Source organism: Ipomoea nil, unplaced genomic scaffold (genome assembly GCF_001879475.1).
Source record: "Ipomoea nil cultivar Tokyo-kokei standard unplaced genomic scaffold, Asagao_1.1 scaffold0188, whole genome shotgun sequence".
NCBI classification, from domain to species: domain Eukaryota; kingdom Viridiplantae; phylum Streptophyta; class Magnoliopsida; order Solanales; family Convolvulaceae; genus Ipomoea; species Ipomoea nil.
This window is the reverse complement of record NW_017616616.1, coordinates 375,001-399,131: the sequence shown is the minus strand read 5'-3', so window position 1 is coordinate 399,131 and position 24,131 is coordinate 375,001. Positions and strand designations below refer to the sequence as shown.

At 31.1% G+C, this 24,131-nt stretch overlaps 2 protein-coding genes across 2 annotated transcripts; one reads left to right on the top strand and one right to left on the bottom strand.

Moving 5' to 3' along the window:
* The first annotated feature begins 3,194 nt into the window (after nt 1-3,194).
* On the top strand, nt 3,195-6,609 carry LOC109186210. Its single transcript, XM_019336144.1, has 4 exons — nt 3,195-3,300; nt 3,357-3,767; nt 3,867-5,084; nt 5,234-6,609. The coding sequence occupies exons 1-4, from the start codon at nt 3,195-3,197 to the stop codon at nt 6,607-6,609; spliced, it is 3,111 nt and encodes a 1,036-aa protein (XP_019191689.1).
* Nucleotides 6,610-11,505: 4,896 nt separating this feature from the next.
* Nucleotides 11,506-14,705, bottom strand: LOC109180150 (probable pectate lyase 4). Its single transcript, XM_019329626.1, has 5 exons — nt 14,339-14,705; nt 13,167-13,518; nt 12,881-13,091; nt 12,666-12,734; nt 11,506-11,998 (listed from the first exon to the last, which is right to left on the bottom strand). Exons 1-5 carry the CDS (start codon nt 14,622-14,624, stop codon nt 11,762-11,764), a joined length of 1,155 nt encoding a protein of 384 aa, XP_019185171.1. The 5' UTR covers nt 14,625-14,705; the 3' UTR covers nt 11,506-11,761.
* Between the last annotated feature and the right edge of the window lie 9,426 nt (nt 14,706-24,131).

The following is a 24,131-nucleotide window of genomic DNA, read 5'->3' as shown; positions in this document are numbered from 1 at the left end:
GGAAAACTGGAACATTGAAAAAATTAAAGAGAGCAAATAGAGATGATGGGTTAGGTATGCCATGGTTTAGGAAGTCTACCTGCAATCGAATGTGAGGCCAGTCTCATTTTCCTTCCAAGGCTCCCTCCCCTGCCATATAATCTCGGCTGTGGACTGCATCAAATGCAACCGTTAATAAGGACTAATAAGCCACAAACTGTTCTCGGGCAGCAGAAAAAACTAAACAAATGTTCTAAAACCTTTGCACGCGAGATTAGACTTGCAAAACATTGGTCATAAAATAATATTTTAGAATTTTTACTAAAATATATTATTTTCACGGTCAAAAAATACTAATTTTATTTTCGACATTTAACACTGCAAAATATGAATAGGCAACACAATTAATAATCAAATTGGTATTTAGAATCCAACTATTAGTATTCCACTAACTGAACAGCTGCTATAAATCTAAGCTATCACTACTTTAAAGCTATTTAGTGAGAAATGAAGAAACTTACAGGTTCTGTTTGTATAGGATCCAAGCGAAGGACTGCTGAGAACCACAGAGGTCAGTCTAACATTCATCTCTTCTTAAAGCATTATAAGTGGTGTAATAAAAGTACGAAAGCTATGCGGAGTACATTCATCCCTATCTCATCAAATCATCCCAATCCTCTCTCTCTCTCTGTGTTACCCGCCTCAGTTGCGATCTGACCATTTCCCATACTTTTCATGCTGATCTGACTATTTCCGCATTGAACAACCCGAACCCGTGGATGTTTCGTCATTCAGTGATCTCAGTCTCACCCTGGACCTCCCCTCTAACCGAACCAGTGGATTCATACTTCATAGTGAAATCTCAGAATATTTTAGGATCTATGAACTTGAGATGTGAAAAAATACATAGATCCACAACCTTGAGCTTTCCAAAAAAACATATCCAAGTAGGAGAAGTAGAAGCATCTTCTTCGTTTTGAAAAGTGTAGAGAGAGACAGAAATGGTGAAATGAGAAGCTTCCCGAGAGACATATCTATTGACTATCATTTTCTTTATTACTCCGTATTATTATTATTATTATTATTATTATTATTATTATTATTATTATTATTATTATTATTATTATTATTATTATTGGCGTGGGGATTATTGTTAACATTTTTTTTATTTAATGTATTATTTACTTTATAAAAACTATAATTACCATTTTTTACATTGTATAAATAATATTAGTCAATTATAATATTACAAAACGAATGGATAGAATTTTAATAATATTTCTTTTGTTCATCTATTTATATTTCTGGGGGTAATATTTTTTGGTCTTTGGGTCAATAAATTACATTAAATAAATCACAGTAATACTTTATTTAAAAAACATTCGAACCAATCTTTTTTATACATTTATTTTTCTATTTAGTTATAGTTAGTAAGTTAGTATTATTATTAGAACATAACAATATTTATAGAATATTATTTTCTTTTATATTTTATAGTATTTAATTATTTAATTATTATTACGGTATAAAATAAAAATTATAATTTCCATTTGTAGTCAATTTCCTTTGCACTTATCTGTAGATAACATTTTTTTTTTTGAAAGTCTGTAGATAACATTAAATATATTGTTATATATATATATATATATATATATATATTTATTTATTTATTTATTGTTTATTTTCTCAGAGAATGAAATTGTGTCAAGTTCTAAGATAAGTAAAGCTTCAACCAGTGGAGGTCTATGTGATATTACAACACGAAATCATATCTACGGTGTATTTCAAGCATCACTCTCTACCCCGTTGCGTATAGTTTCTCACGGTTAGACTTAAAGTCTTTTTTTTTTTTTTTTTTGTATGTTATTTTTTGTAATGTGAATTATTAATTTTTTTAATGTCATCATTTGTAGAACGCACATTAATTAGTTCATCAATCCACGACATACATCATGCGTCAGACAATGGACCATCTACACGTACGAATATTCAAAATCAAAATTTGATATATATAAAAAAAAAAACAATGAAAGTATATATTCTGTTCAAATTTACTTATTATTATTATAACATCTAATAAGATGTTAATTCTATTAGGATGTGGGAATGGTACAATAAATGATGTGCAAATGCATTTGGAGTCAAATTGTGATTCAGCTCTCTCGACTCAAAACAACTATCCCAACCTAAGTGTAGAAATGGATGAAGTGCTTGGTCATCAAACAAACACATCAAACATACAAGATGGTTAGTTTATAAGAATTTGATTGTATAAAGTAAATATTGCCTCACAAATTCTTAATATTCTATACTACAATTTCAGTTGAATCTGTAGACCTTGGTGACCCGGACGACATATGTGAGCATTGTGGTGGTTTTTTTTGGTACGAGGAAAGACTCTACAAGTCAAAAACAAAAAACACAGTTAAATACTCAGGATGTTGTGTGAACGGGAAAATCAAACTGCCTAGAAACACACTACCTCCAAAGAAGTTATATGATCTTTTTTTTACATTGAGTGAAAAGCAGAAATATTTTCTTCAAAATATAAGATCGTATAATAATATGTTCTGTTTTACATCAATGGGTGCTAAGATAGACAGGACAATAAACAATGGGTCATCCCCTCCAATTTTCAGAATCCATGGTCAGAACTTCCATCGTATTGGTAGCCTGATTCCACCAAATGGGACCTATCCGAAGTTTGCACAATTGTATATTCATGATACTGATAATGAAATTAAGAATCATATTGCTTCTGTCAGGTATAGTACATGATGCCACAATTTGTTAATTTCATCAATTCATTTAACAATTACTTTAAATAAATATAACGAGTCATTTTCTTTATTCCTCTATATAGGGAGAACATAGCTACACAAGATTTGCATGTTGAGGTGGTGGAGGACATTAAGGAGGTTTTAGACGGGAATAATGTGTTGGTTAAATCATTCCGTATGGCCAAGGCAGAAATTGAGAGAAATCCACGTGTAGAGATAAAAATGAGATTAATTGGTAAGAGAACTAAAGATGCAAGAACTTATAACCTACCAACGACGTCAGAGGTTGCTGCACTTATTGTTGGTGATTTAGATCCATCCATAGGCCACAGAGATATTTTGGTTGAGAGCAATTCCGGGGTGCTTAAGCGAATTACTGAATAAATCCATCATACCTACCATTGCAATATCCTATTCTATTTCCTTATGGGGAAGATGGATATAGAGAGGATATACAGTTTGCAACCAATGGTTCTAACAACAACAATGCAAGGCAACGTATATCTCAACGGGAGTATTTTGCTTATCGATTACATGAAAGGTTAGAAGAGATTTCTACCATATTGTATGCTCGGAGGTTATTTCAACAATTTATAGTGGATGCATACACAATGGTTGAATCTGCCAGGCTTATATACATAAGGACACACCAAAAATCGCTGAGGTGCGAAGCTTTGAAAGGACTGACAGATGCATTGACGCGAGGTGAAGTACAAGCTAGCACCCAAGGAAAGCGAATACTTTTACCATCAAGTTTTACGGGCGGAGCAAGGTACATGATCCAGAATTACCAGGATGCAATGGCCATTTGTAGACACATTGGTTACCCCAACCTATTCATAACGTTCACGTGTAATCCAAAATGGCCCGAAATACAGCGGTACATTACCAAGCGAAATCTCAATGCAGAAGATCGTCCGGATATTTTATGCCGTATATTCAAGATGAAATTGGATTGTCTAATAAAGGAAGTAAAGAATGGTGAGCTTTTTGGTCCTGTGAAATCAGGTATATATTGAATTCCATTAAACGCTATGTTTTTTTTTTATTTTACTTTTGTCTACGTATATCATGTTAAACTAATGGAAGATTATTATGTAAATGTAGTTATTTACACCATTGAATTCCAAAAACGTGGACTACCGCATGCACATATTCTAATATTCCTCAAGAACAAAGTTGACATGACGAGTCCGACGTACATGGATTCAATCATAAAGGCTGAGGTACCAGACAAGACAATGCAAATGAAATACTACAATGCAGTCGAGGAATTCATGGTTCATGGACCATGTGGAATCGCCAGAAGGAATTCTCCGTGCATGGTTAATGGAAAGTGTTCAAAGCACTTCCCCAAACGATTTGTAGCAGAGTCTAAGTTTGACCAGGATGGGTATCCAGTTTATATGCGTCGGGACAATGGTAGAACAGTCAAGAAGAATGGTATAGAACTAGACAGCCGATATGTTGTCCCGCATAATAGATATTTGCTTTTGAGGTACAAGGCTCATATCAACGTAGAATGGTGCAACCAGTCGAGATCAATCAAGTACCTCTTCAAGTATGTCAACAAGGGTAATGACCGTGTCACAGCAGAATTCTACAATAGTACCATCGATGAAAACGGTGAGGAGGTGGTGGATGAGATTAATATGTACTATGATTGTAGGTACGTTTCAGCATGCGAGGCAGCCTGGCGACTATTCAGTTTTGAGGTCCAATATCGGACACCGGCTGTTGAAAGATTAAGCTTCCACCTTCCAGATTGTCAGTCCATTGTATTCGCTGATGATGAAAATATTGATAATGTTTTAGGTCGTGAAACAGTGGGACAAAGTATGTTCAAAGGATGGTTCGAAGCCAATAAGAAATATGAAGATGCACGCTCATTAACATACATTGAAATGCCCAATAAATTTGTTTGGAAGAGAGATATTCGAGAGTGGCATCCAAGAAAGAAGGGGTTTTCAATTGGTCGCATCTTCTTCGTACCTCCTGGTAGTGGTGAAATATACTATCTTAGATGTCTTTTGAATATTGTTCGTGGACCAACCAGTTTTAAAGACATTATGACATTTAATGGGGTAGAATACATGACATTCAGGGATGCATGTTACGCACGTGGATTATTAGATGACGACAAAGAGTATATTGATGCAATTGAGGAAGCAAGTTATTGGTCATCTGGACATGCGATGAGAAAGTTGTTTGTTATACTATTGCTTTCAAACTCATTATCCAGACCTGAACATGTATGGGATGAGGTGTGGCATCATTTAGTCGAAGATGCTGAATTCATGCATAGAAAACAACTAAATAAACCAGGTTTTAGAATCGTGCATAAAACATATATTTAATTACATAATATATTTAATTACATATTACATATATATATATATATATATATATATATATATAATAACTAATAACTAATAACTAACAATACTATTACTTTTTTTTTTTTTACTTTACAGATTTGATACTAAAAGAGTGTGAGAAAAAAAACTTCGGTTTAATTGAGCTAGAAAAATTGTTGATAATACACAATAAGTCTCTTAAAAACTTTCCTCCGATGCCAACACCTAACATGGATGATTCAAGATTGGTTGATAACATTTTGTTATTTGAGGAGTTGAACTATGATCGCGAAGCACTCCAAGCAGAGAGCGAAGAATTGGCATCAAGATTGACTGATGAGCAGAAAGAGATCTACAACACAATCATCCAAAATTTGTCTAATGGCAGTGGTGGACTATTCTTCGTTTATGGTTACGGTGGTACTGGGAAAACTTATCTATGGAAGGCGTTGTCATCAACATTGCGAGCTAGCGGTGATATTGTTATCAATGTGGCATCCAGTGGTATTGCGTCGTTGTTACTTCCTGGTGGTCGAACCGCTCATTCAAGGTTTTCCATCCCTATTGCAATAAACGAAGACTCCACATGTAATATTAAACAAGGTAGCCATCTAGCCGAATTGATCGTCCGGAGTAAATTGATTATATGGGACGAAGCTCCTATGATGCACAAACACTGCTTTGAAGCGTTGGATAGGACAATGAGAGATTTGCTTCAATTTCAAAATCCCAACAGTGCTGACCAAACATTTGGTGGAAAGACGGTGGTGTTTGGTGGCGATTTCCGGCAAATATTACCAGTTGTACCAAAAGGATCTAGACGGGATATTATTTCTGCAACAATCAACTCATCGTATCTATGGAACAATTGTAAGGTTTTGAGATTGACAAAAAACCTTCGATTAAATCGAAGCATGCCGGGGATTGACATGAAAAAACTAGAGGACTTTGCAGATTGGATTGCGAGTATAGGTGATGGAACTATGGGTGGTCAAAATGATGGTCATGCAGAGGTAGAGATACCAAACGAACTGTTATTACCATCTAATGGAGACCCAATTACCAACATAGTTGCAAGTACGTTCCCTATGTTCATGTCTGGGAATTCAGATTCCAGTCTTCTTGAAGGTCGAGCTATATTAGCCCCAACCCTTGACGTCGTTAACTCCATTAATGAATACATGAGTGATCTGCATACTGGGGATAGTAGGACTTACTACAGTTGTGATAGTGTGTGCAAATCAGACTCAAATGGCACCTTACTTGATGATGTGCACACTCCCGAGTTTCTAAATGGTATAAGGGCATCCGGCATTCCAAACCATTGTTTGAATTTAAAGGTCGGGTCACCTGTTATGTTGTTGAGGAATATAGATCATTCACTTGGACTATGCAATGGAACTAGGTTGGTTATTACGAAGTTAGCAGATCATGTGATTGAAGGAAAAATTATGTCTGGAAACAACGCAGGAACCAAAGTGTTGGTCCCCTGAATGACTATGACACCATCAGATCCGAGATTACCTTTTAAATTCCAAAGAAGACAGTTTCCTTTAATGTTGTCCTATGCAATGACAATTAACAAGAGTCAAGGACAAACACTATCACACGTTGGCTTACTTTTAAAGAAACCAGTTTTTGTTCATGGTCAATTGTACGTTGCTGCTTCTAGAGTGAGCAATCCAGACGGATTGAAAATTTTAATTTGTAGTGACTCGAACAGTGTTAGTACGTCAACTACTAACGTTGTTTACCATGAAGTGTTTAATAATGTGTAATATTGTGTTCTTTACATATTATTATATATAGAATGATGACAATTAGTTTTTGTTAAACATCAAATTGTTATTCATATTTTTTGGTTAGACAAATACCTTTAACATAATTGGCGTCCAATAAATAAATTCATTTTAGTCAATTGAAATACTACAAACAAATCGACAAAACTTAACCGTGCATCGCACGGGACAATACTAGTATATATATATAGGGAGGCCTTCAAGTAGGAACCCTTAGGTAGGAACATAAGAACTAATCTAAGCCATAAAAATTAACGCAATCAATGGTCTAGATAAATTAATCATTTTTATGTAGATCTTTAACATAATTAATTATAAAGGATACTAGTGTAATTTTGTCCAATATCCAATTATAAAATAATATTTTATTTGGATTCTTTCCAAGATTTTAGGATGACAAGATAAGAAAGAACTCCAATTGTTTTGTGAATCACCAATTCACCGTTCGTGTGATTTGCAATAGGGAAGGGCGTCCGCCGTCGTCTGACTTCCAAGATAAACGCAGACCACCAATCATCGACGGCTACTGCTGAAAGATGGCTAGCGACGACAGTGAATGCAAGACAAATACGACAGTGAATGTAAGACAAATATTTGACCCCATACACATGTGCGTACTTCCAGTAGGAATATAATTGGATACATCCATTCCTATTGCTGTTTTCATGAATTAATTGGTACAAAATTTGTGGTGGACAATATGGCACAAACAACACAATCTAAGTGCACACCCAAATATTAACCCTTGTCATACACACACTGATTCTGAATGTAATGGCACACAGTGCGTCATCCAAGTGCACAATCCCTCCTGGTTCATACGGGGTAATGAGTGTGCCACACTGGCCACAGAAACCCTGTATACAGTCACACACCCCATTCTCTGTAGTCGTGATTTTTGTGTGTGTACTTACGAGGTAATGAATGTGCCACACAGGCCACAAAAGCTATGCGCTCATGCACCTCGGTACAAATATTTGTGCCACATAGCTTAACCATATTCTGAGAAAATAGCTTAACCATATTATGAGCAAATAATGAGTTCAATGTTTCACAGGAAGTTCATCATGGTGTTTACTGAATATTTCACCTTGCTTTTGCGGGTCTACATCATCACCCAACATCGAAGTTCACCCCCCCCCCCCCCCCTCATTTCAAAGAACAAAGGGTCAGGAAAGCGCATGAAATCATTGAAAGAGATTGCATCAGAACAAGCTGCTAAGGGAATAAAAAAGTTGATGATAGCCGAAACTATCTCCTTCACCAGAAGCCGACCTGAAGCTTAGTTTTTGCAATTTCTACAGCATTATACCTTATAATACTGCTACCCAAAAGCTATTTGTAAATTCTTTATTACTTTGTTTGTGCATGAATAAATGTATAGCAGCTTGACTAAACATACTTATTTATGAAAGTGGGTTTAATTGTATGTATAATAATGTTGTAGAATGTGCGTCTAAAAAGACATAGTACTAGTGAGTGTGCACTGTGCACCAGGGTCAAACTGCGTGTGCCATTATGTATAGAGCTAGAGTGTCCCTGACCAAGCGTGCACTTAGGTTTATCTGTGTGTGCTTTAGTTTGCAAATATTCTAAGAGATCAAATCCACGGAAACTAGGAAGATGGTATACCTTTCGGTGTGCACTTTCGTGAAAATGGTTGTGCCATAACGTACCGACTAAGAACGGTTGGAAAGACGAAACTGGAGTTAGTGTGCCCCTTGGTTATACTGTGTGTGCCAAAGTGTGCAGTGGTACTGACAGATTGAAGCCTAAAAAACTAGGAGGATGTGCTGCACTATGGTGTGCACCTAGGTTTCCCGTTAGTGTGCCCCTGGGTTATACTTTGTGTGCCAAAGTGTGCAGTGGTACTGACAGATTGAAGCCTCAAAAACTAGGAGGATGTGCTGCACTATGGTGTGCACCTAGGTTTCCCGTGTGTGCCATACTATGTGTAATGAGTTACTACACGAAAAGGCGTACAAGAAGTTGGTGTCACTACTGGAAATTCTGAAATTTCCGACCACCTAAAAGTGATCTTAAATCAAGTTGAAAGTCTTGTTCCGACCACTTTTAGTATCCGGAAAAACCTTTGTTGCTATTTCCGACCACTTTTTGGACTTTTTGGTATCAACTTAATTTAAGATCATTTTCAGGTGGTCGGAAATTTCAGAATTTTCAGTAGTGTGTGCATGTGGGTTACAACATGTGTGCCATGATGTGTAGTATTATTTAGACCATGTACTCGCGTGCTATTGATCTGGGTGTGCCATAATGTGAAGAATTATTTTGATCTTGTTATGGCACGCACTTATGTTAATCTTTATTAAGTGCTACAATTATAATAGAACATGAGTGTTCCATAACGTACGAAAAGAGCGGCACTTATGTGGATCTTTGTGTGTCATAATATGTAGAAATATTTTGACCTTGTACAAGGATGCACTTCTGTTGATCTTGGTGTGCCATTATGCACAAAAAATCTAATAGATTAAATACACACAAACCATGATGATGTTTTACACTTTTATGTGCACTTTGGTAAAAATGACGGTGCCATAATGTAGAACATGAGAGTGCCATTACGTACGAAAAGCGCGTTTTGATGAATAGGCGAAAAACAAGTAAAAAGTGTAACTCAACCAAGAATTAGCTATCAAATATCATAATAAGAATACATAAATTTACCCAAGTGAAATTAAGTAAAGTACTGATTAACTAGCTCCAAATGAGCACACGTAGGTAGCTTTGTTCTAGGGCATCACGGTATTCAACCGCGCTGCGAATGTTCTTGAAATGTTGTTAATCCACCTCTTGGTATTCAATAGCACTACGAGTGTTCTTGGAATGTTGTGAGTTACATTCAACGGTCAAAATCTGACGCATACAAGTCAACCTCAACAAATCAAGCCCTTAGTATCACTCTTCTGCAAATCACAATTACATTGGTTCATTGATTGCCCCAAGAAGGTCCCCATGGCAAAAATGCCACAATCTACCTTATTACGTGTATCGCGCCAACACATTTGCATCCTTCTAATAATAACCTTTCGAATGGCCGCCCCACATCATTCAGCAACCACATCTGACATCATCAAGGAACACATACAACAAATCTTTCTAGCAAAGGGCGTAAAACGATACAAAAGATTAGAATTTGTAAAAACAACAAACCAAACATTATGGATATAAAGGATGGATGAGAATTTAGAAAACAACTGCGTGTGCACATATGTAGAACTGTTTGTGCCATAAAGTGCAACAATATTGGTAAAAATACTCAAAAAAAAAAAAAAAAACACGTGAACCCTAAACTGGAAGACAGATAAAATGATCAAAACTAAACACAGTTATATACCCAGAGTGTACACACGGTGTAACTCATATGCACACCAGGCAAATTCTTTTACGCCTATTCATAGACACAATAACTGTGCACATAATGACACACACAATGTTACCCAAGTGTACACCATAGACTTACACATCAAGCAGGTTCCATTATGTTGATCTGTGTGTGCCATTATGTGCAAAAAATAACACAGAAGAAAGGAGGGAACAATAATTCTATTTCAATTGTTGGTGCTTATTTTCAGTCATAACCAACAGTTAAGAAACTATCTAAACTAAAATAACATAGAAAGATTTTATCGGAACTTTCAAATTAAAATAACATACAAGCTAATTGTGTAGTAGTGTAGTACACTATGCAGATGAAACGAATGATAGAATTGTATAAATATGTGAGGTTCATGAATGATTTTTTGTTTTATTTGTTTAGTGATGCAATAATACTGGTAAAAATACTCAAAAAAAAAAAAAAAAAAAAAAAAAAAAAAAAAAAAAAACCTAAAACAAGTCAAAATCGAAAAAGCAAAAAAAAAAAAAAAAAAAAACCACCATAGCCACCATTGATAAACACAACCCCAAACCCACACAGCCACAAACCCTATACAACTACACCCCAGAATTAGATGAATTCCAAAACCATTAAAAAAAAAAAGGCAAAAATGCAAAAGAAAAAAAAAAAAAAAAACCTACCTCGAACGGACGCCCTTGTCACTATGCCAGAGCATTTCGAATTTCGACCACCAACTCCGGTCATCTATCTGAGAACAAATGCAGCAAACCGGGAGAGATGACAGAGGAAACGTCGTGCAGCAGTCAACAATGCGAAGGAGTCCAATTGAGTTTGAAATTAGCGACTAACTGAGAGGATAAGCCGAGAATTACGCGGGTTATTGGACTGCCTAAACTACCCCTAATTTCCATTAATAAAATCTTTTAGCGTAAAAAAAAACATACTAAAACTACTAAAAATATGGACCATTGATTTATCTTGATAAAAGGCTAAGATTAGTTCTTAGGTTCCTACCTAAAGATTGGTTCTTATATGAATCTATATATATATATATATATATATATAAACATTATATATTGGAGTATTATATAAGATATTTTTTAAAATATAAATATCAAATTTTATAATTATATTTATTGTTATACAATAATATAAATATTTAAAATCTAAATGAATCTACTAATATTAGGCATACATTTTTGCACATCAGAAAATAATAATAATAATAATAATAATAATAATAAGTATTATTCATACTGTTGACCATAAATATGTATTTGACGATAAACATTTATGTGATATACATATAGTTATGCTACTTTTGATAATAAATACGATGTATTTGAGAAGAAGTTCAAACAAGCCAAGACAAATACAGATTAAGAGAGAACAGAGCAGATTAGCAGCAACAATGAAAACAAAGATGAAACCAGGCAAAGATCTACGATGGAGAGGTAATAGTAGTCGTCTGTGTTAAGTATAGGTTTAAGCGACCACGGGCAGATCTGGGGGTTGTGGGATGCATTGCCATCCCGTGCAGTGTTGAAGGAAGTGCTTAAGGTCGTCGGAGGGAGGTTCCACGGTGCAGGTAGGGTAGTGTTCGGTAGGATGAAATATGGCACCTTCATTGGGGGTTGGCATCAGGCCAGACTGCGTTTCGCAGACAAACAAGTCACCTTCAGATTTGATGCTGCCTGTGCATTCTTCCAACTTGTCAGTAGCCTGCAAAATGAAAAGTATAGTGGTGGTGAGCATGTTGAGAGCCTTTTTGTTGGGCAGAGGCTGGTGAAGGGTCAAGTCCAGCACCCTGTCTCTCGAAAATGCAGCGGTCTGTAAGGAATTGCGCCTTTGCTGTGAGTTATAGGCGCTTGATCCTAACAAGTGGTATCAAAGCCAGGTTACAGGTTCAAGGGTAACACTTTTCAATCTCATTGGTCTATCATTATAGTTCAGAGTGAATGCTTTCCTTTGGTGTGTGTAACATTTTCAAATCAGGGTGAAGTAGAAGTAGTTAGTAACAATATCTGCCCCATAGGGTAGAAACTGGAAGGCATAATCTTATAAGCCTCGTGGTACAGCTCAATTGGTCAACTAATCCAAAGGTAGTTTTATTTTTTGGGTGTATCCAGGGTTTCCACCGTCGGTAATCCCCTCGCTAAATTGAAGACACATCTTTTGGGTGGGACTGGCCTGGAGATTTAAGGCTGCTCCATACCCAAAGCCAAGGATCGATAGCCTGCTTCGCTGGCAGTTGCAATGTGCAGGTTCAAGTCCTATCTGAGGGGCACTATGGCACTTGGGTGGTATAGATTTGTTCCATACTATCATTGTGCCCAGAATCTCCTTTCATTGTCCCATAAAATATAAGCCTGGCTATGTATAAATTTACCTTTTCTGAGAGATACTTAAAGGCTACCTTCTTCTGTCCTGCTTCATATATATTGCATTGCGAGTATATCTGAGAAAGAATAAATAAAAATTAACAGCAATTGCCATAGATGAAAACTCTTATCTGTTCAAGTGTTCAAAAGCTTGGCAGATTTTCCAGGCAACCAATTGAGAGAGAAAAAAAAAAATGAATATGATTACTAAAAGAACGAATACCTGTGATTCTACACTGGCACAAACAGCATAAATTCCCCAGTTTCTTGTGTAGTTATTGTACAAATGTACCTTTGCGAACCTGACACGAGGGTGGCGCTGTCTAGTCCCATTGAAGAAACAATGATGTATGGTCACCCTCATACATCTGTCTGTTATGTTGGAAGGATCTGCCCCAATAAGTATTGTTTTGTCATGGTTTGAGAAGTGACACCTGAACGTAGCACAGAGGTTAACAAAAGCGATCAAATAACGATGTTAAACTTCTATGGAACTTGATCCAACTAACCTAGAAATAGTTATATCTGTACTCTCCCGGCAGATATCAATTAACCCATCATCATAATCACTGAGACTGCAACGGTCTATCCATATGTGCTTTGAATTGGGTTTAATCTGGATGCCATCAACATCAGGTCCTCTACCACCTTCAAATTCTAGATTGCAGACAATTACATGTTCACACTCCTTCAACCTCAACCCTTTTCCAGTGAGTTTAATTCTTTGACCTCGCCCATCAATGGTTTTGTACGATGAAACATTTAAAAAAGACCTAAGTTCAATGGTTCCTGAAACTTCAAACACAATCCAGAGAGGCTCCTTCCTACGACATCCATCTCGAAGAGACCCTGGCCCATCATCTACAAGTTTGAACCAAGAATTTCACTTATTGTACCATTGCCAGAAAATAGAGCGAGCAATCCAACATAGCAGACACCACAAAATGAAAAAATGAAGGGGGGTTAGGGATATAGAATGAGTAATATACTACACTAATTCCCAATTGACTTCCATATCAGATGCATATTATATTATGTAAACTGTTCAGCTTCAATATTGCTTCTGACACAGGGCATATTCACAACATTTAAAAGAACTACCAAAATTTTTTAAAACCCATGACCTTAATTATAATAATATCATCTAGTGTATAAACAATATAATCCACAATATCATGATAGCATTAGCAATAACCATGCCACAACACATTGAAACAAATGCATGGCTCGCAATCCTTCACAGGAAACTAAAGAATTATTTCCACTCTACCACTGAATCTCCAAAATTAACACTGAGAGGATAATCATTTGCACTCAAACTACTGTTAGCTATGCACCTTTCTCTTTCAAACTAGGCTTAAGTTCAAGTTTCACCTCACATAGCTACCAAAAAAACTAGAGGTATCCAGTAAAATCTTCCTAAAAGGCACATTATTTCATTTTTCTCCAAAGCAGTCAAGGATTGAATTGAATTAAATTACTCCAATAATCTGTGATCTGTGAGCACAATTTTGCAAACAATACACAATTCGGTAGGTTGTTATCAATTAATCCGATCTCCTCAACAAAATCTCATGTACTAATTGCTATACATACATTAAACTAAAAAGTGTTCGAAATTTTACTCTACTAGTCTACTCCCACTGAAGCATATGCAGATATGAGCTACAGATGAACTGACCGGCTAAAGTAGTGACGTGATAGAGAGGGCCGTGGAGGCCACCAACGGCGAAGCGGCCAAAGCCTTCGGCCTGGCCGGCGAGAGCACGGAAGCTGGAGTCCACGTGACCGTAAGGCAAAACCAGAGCCATGTTAGAAGTCTGCGGCTGCTGAATTGGTGCTGCAGACTGATTTGGCGGCTCATATTTATAGGTGTGTGGTGGTGGAGGTGCGGGGACGGGGAATGCGGCGGGGTGGGGATGGTGGTGGTGGAGGTGGGCGGAGTAACGGCCGTGGTGGTTACCCATGTATTTATGAAAGGGATGAATAAATACACTATGAAAGTGAAACCGTAATGATGAATAAAATTAACTGAATAATAAAGCACGGCCTCCACGGATTGTGGATTGTGAACTGTTTTCAAGTAAATATCTTTTAAATAATATCTACACCTAAAATTATTATTATTATTATTATTATTATTATTATTTGTAAATATTCATTGTAGGACCATTCAAATATGAAATATGCCAAAAATCTTATGATAAATGACATAACTATCGTTCTCTTAGATGAGAGATCATAGATTTGAAACTGAATAAATATTTAACGAGAACTTTTATTAAAATTATTTTTAAAGTGACATATAAATAATCAATACACTTTGTATATTATAAACATGAAAATATATAAAATCAAAAAATAATTTGTAAATTTATACTCCGTAATAATTTTATTTTTTTTGAAAACTACTCCGTAATAAATTAATTTAATACAATATATATGTCATTATATTTAATAGTTTAAGTGAATAAAAAAGGATAACATTTAAAACTGTTTATTTTATATATGTTTTTTTTGAATACTTATATATGTGTCTTTGATTATTGACATTTTTAAATTTTGATCGTTAACTTTTAATTCGACCATAATCGGTCTCTTTACTATGGTATTGTAAAAAATTTGATAGTTTAAAAAATTGTTTGGATATATTATGGGGATAAAAATGTATAAATTCAGTATTTCAATGTCAATGATTTTGTGGTCGAGTAGCAATGAAGTGACTTTTTCAATTGAGAGGTTTTAGGTTCAAGCCCTAAAGTACTGGAAAAAAAAAAAGTATTTCAATATTTCATGCCATTAATATAAAAGCACAAGTTTAATTACATTCTAATTTGTTAATATATTTGAAATACATTAAACAAGTACTTATCAACTAAAGGCGTGAAATGCTGAATTGTACATTTTTTGATGTGTCACAAACAAATTTATTATTAAGTGACTAAATTTGAAATAAAATTGATAGTCAGGAGACCAGTTATTATAAAATTAAAAGTTTATAATAAAGAATTGAAAAACATTTAATGAAATTAAATGAATTTTAAAAAATTATAATTGTACAAAAAAATAAGTACAACGTATAACTTATTATATTTAACTAGTATTTGCACCCGTGCGATGCACGGAATGAATATGTTGTAATATATTAAGAATATATAAATCGATATATAATTATTTAAATTAGAACATCAAATATTATATAGTGCACTTAAAGATATGATTTGAATCGTTTATATATTTTGATGTTATCATTGCTTGAATTTGTGCAAATAATTGCTCAAATTAATAGTTAATGTCTAGATGTACGGATGCGGTCCTATAATTTTGATGATTTTATTTATCATTGTTTAGTATTTTCATACATTAGGTAAATGTGCTCGTTCTCTAACAACTCAGTTATAGAAATAAATTACTATCCATATTCATTTGTATGGAAGATATATATATTTTTTGTCTAGATATATAGCAATTTTTTTATTTAAAAAAAATTAATATCACCAATTATATTTACACATTATTGAAACCTCTTTGTAGACGACATTGGTAGTGACAACACAATCTTGTTCATCTTCGTCTAGAGCTAACATCTTCTCCATCAGGACGGATTACTTGGGTGAAAATATATAATGGTAGAATATCACTCAATTAGTTATCCTTTTATATTTTCAGTCAATTCGTAATATCAGATTCATTTTTAGCCAATTATTCTTTTTTATTTTCAATCAATTAAAATATCAAATGCAATGATATTTTTACCTAACTTCCGTTCCATTTTTAATTGATGATGTAGATATTATTATTGAAATATTTCCGTTCCATTTTCAATTTACTTTTACTATTGTTTAAAATATACATTTACTATTGATAATGTAGAATATTATTATTGGAATATTTTTCTCCAATTTTTAATTTTCATTACATTTTAAATTAAAATGCAATGATCTTACCATTTTTTAGTCAATTATAGATCATTTTTTATTTGCAGTCAATTATTAATATTCATTTCCTTTTATATTTTCAGTCAATTAGTAATATTAGATTCATTTTCAGTTAATTATTCTTTTTTATTTTCAATCAATAAGTCAATTAGAATATAGATGCAATGATATTTTTACCTAATTTTCGTTCCATTTTAATTTGATGATGTAAAATATTATTAATGAAATATTTTTGTTCCATTTTTAATTTATCTTTACTATTTTTTAAAATATGTCTTTACTATTTAATGATGTAAAATATTATTATTAAAATATTTCATTTTCATTTTTAATTTTCCTTTACTTCTAACCTAAAAAAAAAAAAAAAAAGACTTTGGACTTCTCAATACTTGCCCACATTGATTTTTTTTTTTTTGGTAAACCCAGGGTTTCCACCGTTGGACACAGTGACTAATCGCCTCGCTAAATTGTAAGCACCTCTTTTGGGTGAGACAGCTGGCTTAGAGATTTAAGGCTGCTCCATTTCCAAATCCAAGGATCGAACCCTTGACTTTTAGTTAAGGATGGATGAGTCCCTTACACTCAACCACACCCTTCAGGTTACTTGCCTACATTGATGGGCAAGCAATTATGTTTGTAAGAGGAGCATTGCTCCTCTTTCCAAACATTTTCAATGTGGGAAAGGGGACTCGTGACTCCCTTTTGTCTTCTCCTTATTTTTTTTAAAATTTTAATTTTATTTTGTATATCATTTTGTTTGGATTATTATTATTATTATTACTAGTATTTGCGCCCGTGCGATGCACAGAATAGATTTGTTGTAATATATTAAGAATATTTGGATCGGTATATAATTATTTAAGTTAGAACATCAAATATTATATAGTTCAATTGAATATACGGGTTGGATCATTTATGTGTTTTTATATTATCATTGTATGAATTCAAGCAAATAATTGCTCAAATTAATAGCTAATGTGTAGATGTATGCATGTACTGTTATAACTTTGGAGATTTTTTTATCATTGTTTAGTAATTTTTTTTATAAATTATACAAATGTGTTCGTTTTCTAGCAACTCAGTTATATGAATGAATTGTTATCTTAATTCATTTGTATGGAGGATATTTTTTTTGTCTATACATATAGCAATTTTGTCATTTAAAAAATATAATATCAACGATTTTATTTACACATTGTTGAAACCTCTTTGTAGACGACATTGGTAGTAGCAACACAATCTTGTCCATCATCGTCTAGAGCTAACACCTTCAATTGATCAGGATGGGTGACTCGGTGAAAATATATAATGGTATAATATTAGTCAATTAGCGATCCTTTTATATTTTAAATAAATTAGTAATATCATATTCATTTTCAGTCAATTATTTTTTTGTATTTTTAGTCAATTAGAATATTACATGGAGTGATATCTTTACCTAATTTGTGTTCCATTTTTAATTGAGGATGTATAATATTATTATTGAAATATTTCTGTTCCATTTGTAATTTACCTTTACTATTGTTTAAAATATGCATTTACTATTTATGATGTAGAATATTATTATTGAAATATTGGCGTTCAATTTTAGTTTCCCTTCCATTTTAATTAAAATGCAATGATCTAACCATTTATTTTTTTCATATTAGTCAATTATGAATAATTTTTTATTTGCAGTCAATTATTAATATTCATTTCTTTTTAAATTTTCAATCCATTAGTAATATCATATTTATTTTCATCCAATTACTTCTCTTTTATTTTTAGTCAATTAATCAATTAGCAAACTAAAATATCAAATGCAATGATATTTTTACCAAATTTTCGTTTCATTTTTAATTGATGATTTAGAATATTATTATTGAAATATTTTCATTTCATTTTTAATTTTCGCTACATTTTTAATTTACCTTTACTATTGTTTAAAATATGTCTTTAGTATTGATGATGTAGAATATTATTATTGAAGTATTTCCTTTTCATTTTTAATTTACCTTTACTTGATAGTGTAGAATATTATTATTGAAATATTTCCATTTTATTGTTTAAAATTGTGTAAAATTTATGACATACTTGTGATTTGATGTATTATACTGTGTAATATTATTGTGAAAAATTAAAATGCAATGATCTGACCATTTTTTTTTCTATTTTAGTCAATTATGAATTTTTTCTTATTTTCAAACAATTGTTAATATTCATTTCCTTTTTCAATTAACCTAATGTTTGTTGCCAAGCACCTTGTACTCAGATGGCATGTAGTGACCTCTCTTATGTGGGAAGTCATGAGATTGAGCCTTAGTGAAGGTGTTGGTTGAGAAAATATGTTTGAACAGATACTTATTTATTTACCTAATTTTCATTCCATTTTTAATTGATAATATAGTACTTATTTATTTACCTAATTTTCATTCCATTTTTAATTGATAATATAGAATATTATTGTGAAATATTTTTGTTCTTTTTTTTTCATCCTTTTTTTTTTTTAATTTACCTTTACTATTTACTATTGTTTGGGCGATAAATCAAGTAAATAGAATTTTGTTTTTAATTATATAATAAATTTTTTTTCTTTTTCTATTGTTTGGGTGTGAAAGTAAGGAAGAAGGATTTTCTTTTTAATAATGGTATAGATTCAGAATCTTTTTATATTTTCCTATTTAACTTATTATTATTAGTATTAATCAGTGACTTTCGTTTCTTTTTCTATTTTTAGTGAATTAAGGATCCTTTTATATTTTTCTATTTTAATGTTAACTTTTAATTTTACTGATTATTATTAGTATTAATTATTCAGTGAATTTCATTTCATTTTCTATTTTTCGTAAATTATGAATCTTTTTTTTTCAATTTTTTTTGTAGGATTGCTTTTACTGTTATTTTTATTATGACCCCTTTTTAAAAAAAAAAAAAAAAATCTTTCATTTTCATTGAATTAAGAATCCTTTTTTATTTTCAATTTTACTGATTATTATTAGTATTAGTCAGTAAATTTCGTTTATTTTTCCATTTTTAGTGAAGTAAGGATCTTTTTTTTTTCTTCATATTTTACTGCTAATTTTCTGACTGATTATTATTACTATTAATTAATTAGTGAATTCCATTTCCTTTTCTATTTCTCGTGAATTAAGAAACTTTTTTTATTATTCTTATTTTTGGTAGAATTTTCTTTTTTTACTGTTATCCTTATTATGACCCCTTTTTTTTCACACCCTTACGTTTCTTTTTTCCATTTTCATTGAATTAAGACTCATTTTTTATTTTCCTATTTTACCAATTATTATTAGTCATAATCAGTAAATTCCATTTATATTTTCATTTTTGTGAATTAAGCATCTTTTTTTACTGATTATTGTTAGTTTTAATTAATTAGTGAATCCCGTTTCCTTTTCTATTTTTTGTGAATTAAGGATCTTTTTTTCTATTTTACTACTAACTTTTTTACTAATTATTATTAGTATTATTAATTGGTAATTTTTTTTTATTGTTTGGGCGGGTAAGTAAGAAATGGGGGTTTTGTTTTTAAGAATAATATAGAATTTTAGTGAGTTAAGGATCCTTTTTATAGAATTCTCTTTCAATATTTAAATACATTAGCATAGTAATTACACGAAAGAAGGAAAGAAAAATTATTAGAATAATAGTATTTTCACCCGTTCGATGCACAGAATGAATTTGTTGTAATATATTAAGAATATTTGGATCAATATATAATTATTTAAATTAGAACATCAAATATTATATAGTGCAATTGAACATATGGTTTGGATTATCTATGTGTTTTGATGTTATCATTGCTTAAATTTGAGCAAATGATTGCTCAAATTAATAGCTAATGTGTAGATGTACGCATGCGGTGCTGTAATTTTGGAAATTTTATTTATCATTGTTTAGTATTTTTTTTTTATATAAATTAGTCAAATGTGCTCATTCTCAAACAACTCAGTTATAGGAATGAATTACTATCTTAATTCATTTGTATGGAAGATATATATATTTTTGTCTAGATATATAGCAAATTTGTCATTTTAAAAAAATATCAACGATTGTATGTACAAATTATTGAAACATCTTTCGACATTGGTAGTAGCAACACAATCTTGTCCATCATCGTCTATAGCTAACACCTTCAGCCCATCATGATGGGTGACTCGAGTCAAAATATATAATGGTAGAATATTAGTCAATTAGGGATTTTTTTATATTTTAAGTTAGTTTGTAATATCATATTCATTTTCAGCCAATTATTATTTTTTATTTTTAATCAATTAGTCAATTAGAATATCATATGCAATGATATTTTTACCTAATTTTCGTTCGAGTTTTAATTGATTATATATAATATTATTATTGAAATATTTCCGTTGCATTTTTAATTTAACTTTATTATTGTTTAAAATATGCCTTTATTATCTATGATGTAGAATATTATTGTTGAAATATTTCCGTCAAATTTTAATTTCCATCAATTTTTAATTAAAATGCAATGATCTAACCATTTATTTTTTTCATATTAGTTAATTATAGATCATTTTTTATTTGCAGTCAACTATTAATATTCATTTCATTTTATATTTTCAGTTAATTAATAATATCATATTCATTTTCAGCCAATTATTCTTTTTTATTTTCAGTCAATTGGTCAATTAGAATATCAGATGTAGTGATATTTTACCCAATTTTCGTTCCATTTTTAATTGATGATGTAGAATATTATTATTAAAATATTTCCGTTTCATTTTTAATTTTCATTGCATTTTTAATTTAACTTTATTATTGATTAGAATATGCCTTTATTATTGATGATGTAGAATATTGTTATTTAAATATTTCCTTTTCATTTTTAATTTACGTTTACTTGATGATGTAAAATATTATTATTGAAATATTTCTGTTCCATTTTTAAAATTGTGAAAGATTTATGACATAATTATGGTTTGATGTACTATATTGTAAAATATTATTGTAAAAAATTAAAATGTAATAATTTGACCATTTCCCTTTTCCATTTTAGTCAATTATGGATCATTTTTTATTTTTAGTCAATTATAAATATTTATTTCCTTTTTCAATTAACCTAATTTATGTTCCTTTTTTCATTTTAAATTTTCAGTCAATTATTAATATTAAGTTATTTTTTTTAATTTACCTAATTTCCATTCCGTTTTTAACGGATGATGTAGAATATTATTGTGAAATATTTATGTTCTTTTTTTTTTCATTCTTTTTTTAAAATTTACCTTTACTATTTACTATTGTTTGGGTGGGAAATCAAGTAAATAGGATTTTGTTTTTTAATTATAGTATAGATTGTCTCATTTACGAATTGGTTCAATAAATCATAAATATTACCAATTGTTTGGTCACAAAATAAGCTTTATCTAATTATATCTATATTAAATTATATATATATATATATATATATATATATATATATATATATATATATATATTATATAATAAATTAGAAATTATAAAAATAAAAAATGATTAAATTGTGTAAAGTATATCAGGGAATATTACGGATTATTTGCTTAAGAGGAATTACTTACTGAAAAAAATGTAGTGAATTATTTTATTAAAAGCAGCAAAAAATTGTGTATATAAATTAATAAATTAGTTGTATAAATTAAAAATGAAAAAACAGGAAATACATACTTAAAATTAGATTTCTAACTTATTTAATTTTCAGAATTTCGGAATAAATTTGTAATTTTATATAGTAAGGTAAGAATAATTCTTATGCAATATACGATTTGACAACTCAATTAATATTAAGATTTCGTGCAATGAACATGTATATCATCTTATGTACTCATTTGAACGGTAATTTATTTTTATACAGTAATTATTCATAATAAATTAATATTATGCTAATTAATAACTAATAAAATTTATTATTAATTTGACCATTATAATTAGTCTGGATGATAAAAAATATATATGAATTGGTTCAATAAATCGTAAATATTATCAATTGTTTGGTTAGAAAATAATCATTATCAAATTAAAATTGATTAATTTGACAAATTATACTTAAGATAAATATTACAGATTATTTACTTATATAAAACTTTAATTGAATTATTATTTTATATTTTATAATAAGGAGTGAAAAATTTATATATATATATATATATATATATATATATATATATATATATCATATTGGTTATTGGTTATATACCATATTATGGATTTACGTCCATATGAGAATATGAAAAGAATAAATGTACAACCTAATTAATACTACGTATTACATAATATCATACCTAATATTACTATACATAATACCATACGTAATTATTATTTTTAATACCATGCATACAATTACCACACATACTTGAATTGGTTATCAATATAGATTTCTTAAATTGGTTATAAATCATATTATGGTATTACGTCCATATGAAATAATATTAACATACATAAAATTACCATACATGTTAATATTTAGATTTATTAAATTGGTTACAATTCATATTATGGTAAAATAATTCTTATGCAATATACAATTTGGAAACTCAATGAATATTAAGATTCCGTGCAATGAACATATATTCCATCATGTGTACTCATTTGACAAAAAATATGAAGGTTGGTTCAATAAATCGTAAATATTACTAATTGTTTGGTTAGAGAATAATCTTTATCAATAAAAATTAAAATAATTAAATCTCTATCATATTCATATGTTGTTGCTTTAGGCTTTTGTCAAGGAGCACTACTCATGATCCTCAACACATTGCCATGGCTCCAAATCCTTGTGTTACTCCTATTGGTGTTGGAAGGACTGTCACATCAGGAAAAAAAATATTAATAGTCCAAACTCATTCAATGATGTCCCCTCTCATGCAAATGACCTGCAGATCTAGTTGCTCAGAGTCCACTAATAATCAGATGGTCAGTTTTTTTTTCTATCACTATGAATAGTGCATTATTTAATCTTGCCCAGAGTCCAATAATAAACAACTTTTAATGAATTGAGATAAAGTATTAGAGAAATACCTTTTAATGGGTTGAGCAAACTCGTCCAGATTAATGATGAAGAAGATGATATATATGATCAATATAATCATAGTTTATATAATATACTAGTATTTGCACCCGTGCGATGCACGGAATGAATTTGTTGTAATATAGTAAGAATATATAAATCGATATATAATTATTTAAATTAGAACATCAAATATTATATAGTGCAATTAAAGATATGGTTTGCATCGCTTATATATTTTGATGTTATTATTGCTTGAATTTGTGCAAATAATTGCTCAAATTAATAGCTAATGTCTAGATGTACACATACGGTGCTATAGTTTGTATATCGTTTTGTTTGGATGATGATGATGATGATGATGATGATGATGATCATTATTATTATTATTATTATTATTATTTGATTATTGACGATTTAAAAAAAAATTGAGATTGACAAATTCACCAAAATTTTAACAAATTCGCTATTTTAACAATTTATCTTTAAGCAAAACACCAAAAATGTTATTTAATAACTCAATATATTTGCTCTAAACT

Bases quoted from the DNA above. Each gene is read 5' to 3' on its own strand.
- LOC109180150 (XM_019329626.1), bottom strand. From the start codon at position 14,624: ATGGGTAACCACCACGGCCGTTACTCCGCCCACCTCCACCACCACCAT. The intron at 12,735-12,880 runs GTATTCGTTCTT...ATTCTTTCTCAG, and splicing joins GTGCCAGTGTAGAATCACAG to ATATACTCGCAATGCAATAT. The intron at 11,999-12,665 runs GTAAATTTATAC...TTCATTTTGCAG, and splicing joins TTAAGTATCTCTCAGAAAAG to GCTACTGACAAGTTGGAAGA.
- LOC109186210 (XM_019336144.1), top strand. From the start codon at position 3,195: ATGGATATAGAGAGGATATACAGTTTGCAACCAATGGTTCTAACAACA. The intron at 3,301-3,356 runs GTTAGAAGAGAT...AACAATTTATAG, and splicing joins GCTTATCGATTACATGAAAG to TGGATGCATACACAATGGTT. The intron at 5,085-5,233 runs GTTTTAGAATCG...TTTACTTTACAG, and splicing joins AAAACAACTAAATAAACCAG to ATTTGATACTAAAAGAGTGT.